General features: G+C 34.4%; 1 protein-coding gene across 1 annotated transcript; it reads right to left on the bottom strand.

Moving 5' to 3' along the window:
* Positions 1–2,147: 2,147 nt before the first annotated feature.
* LOC110751627 (putative receptor-like protein kinase At1g80640) lies at positions 2,148–6,347 on the bottom strand. The gene is made up of 10 exons (XM_021952126.2): positions 5,824–6,347; positions 4,856–5,026; positions 4,480–4,730; positions 4,251–4,383; positions 4,095–4,158; positions 3,903–3,999; positions 3,727–3,829; positions 2,830–2,948; positions 2,662–2,751; positions 2,148–2,574 (listed from the first exon to the last, which is right to left on the bottom strand). Exons 1-10 carry the CDS (start codon positions 5,993–5,995, stop codon positions 2,431–2,433), a joined length of 1,344 nt encoding a protein of 447 aa, XP_021807818.1. The 5' UTR covers positions 5,996–6,347; the 3' UTR covers positions 2,148–2,430.
* Positions 6,348–10,501: the final 4,154 nt, after the last annotated feature.

The following is a 10,501-nucleotide window of genomic DNA, read 5'->3' as shown; positions in this document are numbered from 1 at the left end:
ACACAACACAAGAAGCTACAGCATAATGTTAATGATGTAAAGTAAATGTAATCTTAATGAGTATGGGTTCTTGTAGTTTTATCTCTAATAATATAATGATAAGAACATTTTTACACGGATAGACCAAGTTCCACTTTTGCCCTCCTCCTCTTCTTACTATGAATCAAGAAAAGAAAAAAAATCAACTGACAAGGCGTGGTAAAATTTTTATTTTGTGGAACGAGTAAGACCAAGAAAGTACCATGCGTATACAACAATCTGCTATCGTGGATCTAGGTTCCAGATGGTTTAACGAATTAATAACTTGTGTAAATCTTAAAGAAGTTAAGATTTGGTAATGCTTTTAGGATGCTAAAAGCGCTTCTGGTATTGTTTGTGAGAGAAATCAAAAGAACGAGAGAAAGCAAAAACATTTTTAGTAGTGCTTTCTGGAGATGTACATAGTAGATGTTTGCTAGGAAGCATTACCAAGTACGTACTTTTCATGGAAAATTTTCAAAAAACACTTGAATATTAAAAAAAAAAATTCGGTTCTACTAATAAAAGCCCTTATGAGCACACACTCTCAAACAAGTCTATAACAAGATCAAGATCAAGACAAGCAATTTCAAAGTTATACACAGACGCAAATTTATAGAATTTAAACTAAGTCAAATCTATAAATAATGGTATTTAGGGGTTACCCCAACTGGAAGGAAAGGGATGGGATCCCAAAAACAAGGGTGCTAATTACTTCATTCTTCATTGATGCTCTCCAGACTTGGCTGCCAATGTTCTGGAGATGGAAATCTCTTAGGTGGTCTTCTTACCAAATTTCTTGTAGAATCCTTGCTCCTTCTCCTGGTAAGTGCCTTGGTCTCAATCTCAGAAGATGAAATACTGGTGCTTGATGATTTTGTTTCCTCTTCCAAATCATCACCATGTTCCTTAACCTTGGTCCCCATAAGAAAGCAATCAAAGCAATTATCTTGAGAAAAGCACCCCTCCTCTTTCTTCTTTCCTTTTGTAGTGGTTGATCCTGCATGATTAGAAGCCATGTTCACATTGTTTTCCTCATCGTTAGAATGTCTTGTACAAGCATATGGAGACTTGGTAGAATTATTATTCATGATAAACCAATTACAATAATTAGAAACCATCTCATCACTTTTCTGATCTTCTTTGCTTGGTGTGATGTCACTTTGCATTTCATGAACTGAAGTAGGTGAATACTTTAAAGAGAGCCTTTGAAGCTTCCGAATCGTGCTTATCGGCACCACGTAGTATTTCTGCCCTAGCCTTAGCATGGTGTCTGGTGCCACAATTGCCCATGGCTGCTGGAAAATGTGAGGATGTGCAACACAACATCTTGGGTTCCTTAGCATGAGCTCTGCTGCAAGAAGAGGGCTGTCATGCAGCTCGACATGCCCGCCGGGGTGAACAATTTTGACAAGCATCTTCTTGGTGTTGCTTGTGCAAAGCCATGCTGACAAGGACATTGTTTTCCCTGTAGTTTTCAAAGAAAGAAGAAAAAAAATTGTTCAGACTTTGTAGGGTTGGTATTTTTGTTGGGTGAGTTTTAAGTAGTGGCTCTTCTCTTGTGTGAATCGTGGATATCCATGATGAAACAGTTGGTGTTCTAGCTAACATGAATTATCATATTTTATTGTAATTAAAGTATAAAAATTCCTTGAAAATATCGTGGTACATTTGTTGCATTTAGGTACTAAAATGATTGAATTTGTCTCAATTGTAAATCCAAAGTCGAGCTGGTTTTTATTTGCTGGAAAGTGACTTATGATGCTTGCCATGTTTGGCTTTGATGATGTTGGTCAATCCTATCTCGTTAATTTGGCGGATGATTCTATATAGTTTGTACTTTATATTATTTGTACTTAAATCTCCACACTGCTAAGACAAAATGTTTGGCAGCCACTTATTATTAGCTTTGAATTTATCTTTACAAAGAAAGTGAGTGAGATCTCTACGAAAGGTTCTCCATCTTTTGCCTTTTTTACTGGGAAAAATAATGCTGATTTGAAGAAAAAGTGATTTTAGGACTGTCTCTTATACCATCTATTTATTTCTTTATTCTTGCTTCAAACCAAAAAAATTCAGAAGAAAAAAGGCTTCATTTGAGCTCAGAGGTAAAATGGCAATGAATCAGCTAAAGGAAAAAGAAAAAGAAATTTAGGATTGCTATGAAATGTCTACTTTCAATTTGATTCAATTTACAACTGGAGCAACAACAAGCTCTTCTTCTATTTTTCGGAGCAACACTTTCTTGGATCTGAATCCTTTGAGGAAAATATACAAAAATGATGACCAGAACACAAGGAAAGCTATCCAAAGATTCGAGCCATCCTCCTCCAGCAATAAGAAAGGCGACCGTCTTTAGCCTGGATTATGTATACAAGTGCTAGAGCACCGTTTATCGGTGGAAGGCTTGGCTCAGGCTGAGGGTACATAGTCTGCAATCCTCAATGACCCTCCAAGCTCGATAGGGACGAGAGGGATTAGCGAGTGCAGAACATCTGTTATCAATGGCCTGTAACTTGGTTCAGGTTGTACACATAGTACTGCCACAGCAGCGACCTGTTCATGGCAGAATAATTTCAACTTATCAATTTAACAAGAACGTACATGTTCGAAGTATCAATATAATCTAGCTCATTTAGGAACCTGGTACAGATGTTTTAAATCCATAGTATCTTTTATCACAGAATCCACAATGTTTGGAAGCCTTGATCTATCAGTGAGCTGAGGCATGGCCTGCATGTCAATAAATCAATAGAAACATTAAGTTCCAACAACTCATGTAGGGACGTTGTAGGGACTGAAAAGAAATACCCATGTGACTATGGATTGGCTTTCAGCTCCGGCTTTATTTTCCACCGATTTTCTTCCCATCAAGAGCTCCAAAAGGACAACTCCAAAAGCATAGACATCACTTTTATCAGTTAACTGACCTGAAAAAGAAGAAAAATTCAGATATTATCAACAAAATCGCTTAACAATCATCAAGGATCTAGGCAATATTTTAAGACAATTCCCTATTACTACATTTGCAGAACAAGGAGACGACATTTTATAGATATGATTTAGTATGAACTGAAGAGAAAAAAATTGGATTGCAAGCCAACAGCTCACATCTCAAGAAATCCCACATCAACAAATTACAACAGAAAACAAAGCAAGTTTCCAGCTAAATACCTGCCTTATTGGTATTAATTTTTGTTTTAAGAGTGCCTTGAAATGGAAAGAAGCATAATGCAAAACTGCATTCGGAGCCAGAACACAGAATATTCAACAACCAAGTCCATTATTGAAATGATTTAAGAGTTACTGGGACCACATACGGGGCAGTGGGTCTGAAAGATAAGAGCTAAAAATATCTCTGAAGACTAATTTAGGGTCCAAATTAGTTATTATCACAGCTTTTCTAAGGCAAATACACTGACATTAAATAATTTACTTAACAGGAGACGGGACATGAAAACTGCTTTGCTATTTATGAGGAGTTTCACTTTGGGGGGGGGGGGGGGGGGGGGCAAGGGATCCTGACTAAGTGAAGTACACATAAATCATCACAAGAAAAAAGAGTTTCATCGATAGAAATTTCAGATATTAACTGCAACTTATCATATCTGCAGAAACTCGAGACATTTGCGGGGGAGCATTTTGCAACAGAATGACACTCATAATGGACATCAGCAGCATATTCACACGTCTAACGTTTACACATACCATCCAAAATGTACTCTGGTGCTACATAATCCGAAGTTCCTGACAGCTTTATGTTGTCCTTATCCTTCATCCCAGCAGTTACAGCAAGACCAAAATCTGAAAGCTAAATCAAGGCAAAACTCATTAGACAATGAAACTCTTATTATGGTAATAACAAGGGCTTGGATATGTCTAACCTTAGCGCTAAATTTTGAATCCAGAAGAATGTTAGATGATTTTAGGCCTCTATGGACCACAGGGGGATTACAGTGCTCATGAAGATATTCCAATCCCCTAAATGAGCATTAATGACGGAAGAAGTATCATGTTAACATATGTATATACCTATACAAAAATAGGTGATAGGACAATTAGTTCATTGGAATTACCTGGAAACATCAACAGCGATTTTCAACCGTAGATGCCAAGTCAAAGCTGACCCATGATTAGGTCCTACAAGATTAGTCAAAAATAAATGGTAACTTCAACGTGGGCTTTGCAAATGCCTTTTGTCATTTTCATAAATTGAGCCAGAAAATTCATACCATATAACTGAGTTTCTAAGGACCCATTCTGCATCATGTCATAAACAAGAAACCTTGCTTCGCAGTGAATGCAGTAACCCAAAAGTCTAATGATGTTTTGATGCTTGATTTTGCTCAACAAGTTCACCTCATTCTGCATAACAAGTATTCATCAAAAAGGGAACCCCATAACAACAAAAAAAAGTTGTATTCGGGAACCTGAATTCAAAGAAGTTTAAGATGAACTTACCTTAAATTCTCTATCAGAATCCGGACCTTCACTATTTACTTTCTTAACAGCTGCAATAAGTTTGTCATCAAAACTAGCTCTGTAAAGAAGTCCAGAACCATCCTCACTCAAAACATTACTTTGGTTGAAATTGTTTGTTGCATCTTCAAGCGATTGATAATTGAATATTGCAACTGAACCCTTCCTACTCCCCATTCGCAAGGAATTAAATTCAACCGTCATTGGATTGAATTGCATCCCCTTTGCAGCCTCTTTAGATGGATATTAAAAGTAGAATAGGGGGGAAAAGGAAAACAAGAAACATTATGATTATTCATTATCTTGATAATAGAGTATGAACATAAATCAAATGAAATGTTTGATGAGAAGAGGATACCAATTGGCTTTCCCTTTTTCCCATTGGAATGTTTCAAGGTTTTCTGTCTATAGATCCAAAAACACGACAGGAACAGCAAGATTCCTCCAAGGAGTGTGGAAGCAATAATGAGTGCTATAAGAATACTCTTGTTCAAATCTTGATGGTGAACTACTCTAACCTCAGGCAATCCTGTTTTAACAGGAAAAATATCCAAAATCATAATCAGTAATTAGTGTAACCCAGCATATGAACAAGTCCATGTGTGAAGTCCATTAAAGATAATCATATCACTTTTATTTAGCAAAGAAAGAGTAAGGAAGTCAATTTATTTTTTATCTGAAAATCCAGATAGGATGTTATCTAACTCTGGTGAACACATCTACAGAAAAATGGAGAGGAGAAGAGAACAGAATTTCTTATCTGTATTTCCTATGCTTTTCCAAATCTCTTAAATTCAAAAAACAAAGTCACCATTGCGAATAACCTTTTGCTTTTCATGGTTTCGGAAAATTTATAATGTCAAGGTTCACAATTTGAATTTCTTTCTTTCCCACAATCTCTACGCAACCAAAAGAGGGCGCAAATTAAGTATCTTTTTAACCAAAAAGTATGAGAAGCATTCTCCAAAAGTAAAAGTGGATCATTGGTAGACCCAAAAGCTTTCTTATGGCTTTAACTTTCAAAAAAACAATGATTGGAGATTGAATTTTTCAGCTCATTCTCCCCTGCATTTTCTCAGCAACCAAGCAAGGCATTCAAAGAAGACAACAGGGCAGGAAAGGTAGAATTAAATACTTCAAAAGATGAACAAATCTAAACTGACAATTTGCTTATTCTAGTTTGGAATTTCAGTGATCTAGTTCTGAATTTTAAAATCATACAAACCCACTAACCCATCTAGTAAACAGAAATTAAAATTAAAATTAAAATAATGTGAAATTAACAGAAAACAGAAAACAAAGAAAAGCTCTGGATTGTTGAAATACCTGGAGATTGAGCTTCCATTTTTGCAGAAAACTGAGTGATGGGTTCTTCCTCAACAAGGATAATGTGACCAGAAATGGTGGAACTTGTTGGCTTTGCTCTGGCTTCAATTACGGTTACCAACAAACTGGTGGTTGACACCCACATGGGTATTAACAGAAGAGCAAGATTCATGTCCACTTTTTACAGAGAAAGTGAAAAGAGTCGCGTGTATTTGGACTCTGAGAAACGTCTCTCTATTCTTATGTTTAGTTTGAAACTTTGAATCTATATCTTTTTACAAATATGTTTCTGTTTGTGTGGAGAAGGAGACAAAGGACTGTTGCAGGGAAACCAAGAAAGCACTTTTGAATGTGATCTGTATGTGCATCTGTCTAAAGCCAAGATGAGGCATGAAATCATGTGGCAGTTATCAAACAATCAAAAGGGTGAAACTTGAAAATAGTTATGGTGTTTGAGTTTGGATGTTGATAGTGGGAGGGAGGGGAGAAGGTTTCCACGTGACTCGTAAGTCTCCAGCCATGACCATCTTCAATTATGGTCATTATCCCCTTGCCAAAATATAAAAGTTAAATATTAATGGCCCTTATCCAGTAAAAAAAAAATTAAAAAATAAAAACATCTTTTCGTTTTGATTTTTGTAAAAGGTTTTTCTGGTTTTACCCAAGGTATTAAATATCGATAATATCCCTGATATTATCCTGATAATATCCCCGAGGTTTTAACAACTAACCATAATGTTATCGTCAATATATCGATATTATCCCGATAATATCGGGAAGATATTTTCAACATTTTTATGAATGATTTGGGCAATATATCGAGATATTATCGATAATATCCCGATACGAAACCCAAAAATATTTATATACATGGTATTTGTGAAAACCATTTTACTCCTTCAACACCTTAACCACCATATCACTTATGTTTTTGTGAAAATACTAAAATATTTATATATATACATGGTTTTGTTTTGAATTCTTTTTGCAAAAAACAAATTTTCACATGAGATGAGTAGTAACTATGGTTATACTCATAACCAACCATTTCCCTACCCTTCATATCCCATTTCTGTTGGGATGGAATCAAGCGACTCATGGAAAGGATCCGAGACTCAATCTTCAAATGATTTTGCTTATGGACAACGTCAACCAATCTCGGATCCATATGGGTGGCATGTTAACAATTACATGCAAAACTATTTTGGGGATTTATCATTTGATGACTACTCTTCAAAATATACTTACTCTACACATAGAGATGATGAAGATAGTGAAAACTTTGAACCTTATAGGAACTCTATGTGGTACTAAGTCACTCATGTATTTTACCATGCAATGTATAAAGTGTAAAATATTGTAGTAATTCATTATATATAAAAGATTATGGTGTGTTAAATCTTCTTTCATTAATTACTACATATTTTCTACACTTACGGTGTTTGCCAGCTCGCTATATAATCAACTTAAATCAGTTAAATCCATCATGCAATGCATTTCCTTCCAATTTTTTGTGATAAACTAATAGATAATTGACTAAATAAACATCCTGCAAAGTTTCAATAAAAATTTCCAAGTTTTTCTTACAATTTCCGTGGTTTTTATTCAATTTTTTCCGATACCGATAATATCCCGATATTTCCTGCGATATTTCCGTGTTTTTTGACTTCCGATACCTCCGATATTTAAGACCTTGGTTTTACCACTTTCTTCTCCATAATTTTAATTCTGTCAATTTTATCTTTTTAGTTTTAAATTCCTCATAATTCAACAAGTTACAAATTTTATCAAATTTCTTCTAAAATTCTCTCCAAAATACTCCTTCACGTCAAGACACGTACTTACTCCATTAAGGAATTGGACGGAAATTTGGACGTGTCCTTAAAGTACGAGGGAAACTACATTGGTCAAATTACTAGAATTTGAAACCAAAGATATTGAAGTGAAAAATATGGCAAACTATCAAGACCAAAAGTAACTTTTTACCTTTATTTTTATTTCTCGCTAGTATTTTTTTTCGCTGCTAAAATGAAAAATATGTTGGATGAAAGATGATATCACAATTTATCTATCTATATATATAAAGCAAAAGGTAGAGAATGGTGAAACATTCAAAATACCAGAAATGCCCTTGGTTAATGCAAACATTAAGAATTGAAATTATTAATTAAATGAGGATAATATGGTAAATTCATACTTTTTCATATTTAAAAAAATTAAAATTAAAAGAAAGATCAGATATTGGATCCTATTTTTATAGAACACAACTACCCATTATCTTTTTTAATTCTAAAATAAATTTTAAATTTTTTTTAAAAAAACCTCTCGCAGGCGCTGAAGTGCATACAGAGAGGCTAATTTTCTATAACAGTGCGTTTGGATGAGGAAATTTAAATGTACAAAGGATTTCATAAATGACGGAAATTAATGTTCTAGAATTTGTAAAGTTTCTTGTTTGGGTGACGGCTTTAAAACACGGAATTTAACCTTTATTTGTGAAGTTATCTTTTTTTAAAACTCAATCTCCCTTTGGATTTTAGAAATGACAACTTTTAGATAGAATTTAAAGTTGGGATTTATGATCTCCAAATTCCATGTTTTTTCCCACGCGGAATTTCTAAATTTCTATGTTTTTTTATCCAAACACGGGAATTGGTTCATGTCAATTTAAAAATTCTGAATTTTGTCAAAATCCCAAGTTTATTTCCCTCATCCAAACACACCAGAGTTATTCATACTTCCGTAAAATGATTAGTGATGGGTTTATGGAATGTAACAATTTTATTTATTATTTTTTTACTAAAGATTTAGTTTTTTCTTTTCTTTTTCTTTTTTATTTATGATGAAATAGAGAGAGTCAAAGTTTTTATGTGAGTATGAGGGTAATTTTATTTTTTAGAAGAGGAGACTTCATTAGATAATCAAATCTTTACAAGATGCAACAACATGTTACAGGTGGCCTCATTAAAACATTTTTGACGAAAACACAGAGGGATAAAACCCCTGAGGAGGTAAGAGTACCATACATGTCAATAGACTACAAGAGAGTCAAAGAAAGTCAAACATCAACAAAACTATCAGGACAATCCTCACAAAGACAATCCCCTCAACCAAGGGGGTGGGTCAGCAAACCAAAAGAACAAGTCCTCCTAACTAAGACTGTATCACACAAGACGATCTGCAACCCCATTAACAGTGCGGGGAACAAAACGAACAAAACAGGACGGCTAGATCATTGTTGCTATAATAGATTTATAAACACCACAAAAAGAATGAGTTTCCATCAATCAAAAAGATGATACAAGAATGAACATGGAGGATAATGAAAACCCTCTTTGACAATCTTGATAATAATTATGGATGGAGTAGTTTATCCGTTTCCTTAAACAAGTCGAGATTAAACTTAATGCTTTATCTTTTTTCTTCATTTTTTATCTCTATACTGTAAAATATACATTTGATTTAAAACCATAAAACCTAAAAATGAAATGCCTAAAACCATCATGAGTTTGAAATTAATAAATACATTCAAACAACACAAACTCATAATATATCTCAAAATTAAGAATCTATATGATAAATCTTAAGTATTGGTTTTGTGGTATTCATTTTCCCTTGTTGGGAGGAGATCTCAAATCCAATCATTCATCTCTTTGAAAATAAAAATAAAAATAACACAATCAACATTAGTTAATAACATTTAAATATTTATGCTGTCATATAATTAATAAATATTTGAAATCATATCAACTGTCAGAAATAGTTTTTTGTTTTCATTACAAAAGGGAATTGAATCAAGGTTCCCTTCATCACACTCCTTCATGTCGCTTTAAGCTGATGTCTGAAATAGTTTCTAATTATTAGAAAGTGAGAAACTCATGCTCTCGGTTTGGTCCCTTGAGCCCCCTTCAGCAACCAAAACAAAAAACAGAGCACTTGTGCCATTGCATGACAAACAAGTGCATTTGGGTCACAAGTTCAGTCATTTTCAGTAAGGTTTTTATTTTTATATACAAGCGATATTTTATTTTAATCTAATATAAATGGTGGGGAGGAGGATTTGAACTAGGGTGCAAAGTGGAGTCCATATCTGTTTAATAGTAAGGTCTTTTTTAGCTGTTACTTGAAACTTCAAAAATCTCATTTCCAAGTGCAATTTCTTTATGATACTTTTATAACGGAGGAGTAGATAATGAATTTTTTGGAGTTCTAATAACAGTTTCTACTTTTCCCCTTTTTTAGTGAAGTTTTTGAAGAAATTCATTGGCAACTTCTCTCATCTAACCAATTTAGTAAACTAGTGGCTAGAAATTTATAGGACTAATTGTATACGACTTACATTTTGGTCATTTAATTTGGATCTTTAGTTCTTCAACTTGATGTGGCACGGTTAATCCTACCGTCAGATTTCTCACGTTTTGCATCTATTAGGAGCGAAACAATTTTTTCATGTTCTTTATAAGAGTCTGATCGGAAAGGAGGGAGCGGGGGCTAAGGGGTCGAGTTGGAATCTGGAAGTGGGGAGTTCTTGGTGGCGGAGGAGAGTGAGTTGATGTGATCTTGAGGTTCTCTTTGATGGAAGAGCACTGCACCACTCATCATTCCAATATCGGCACAATGTTATACAAATTTTTCCTTTAATGAAACTGTTGAATTCAGCCACAAAAACTGATAAAGA

Source organism: Prunus avium, chromosome 3 (genome assembly GCF_965620075.1).
Source record: "Prunus avium chromosome 3, drPruAviu1.hap1.1, whole genome shotgun sequence".
NCBI lineage: Eukaryota > Viridiplantae > Streptophyta > Magnoliopsida > Rosales > Rosaceae > Prunus > Prunus avium.
The sequence above is the reverse complement of the archived record's forward strand: the minus strand, read 5'-3'. Positions and strand labels throughout refer to the sequence as shown.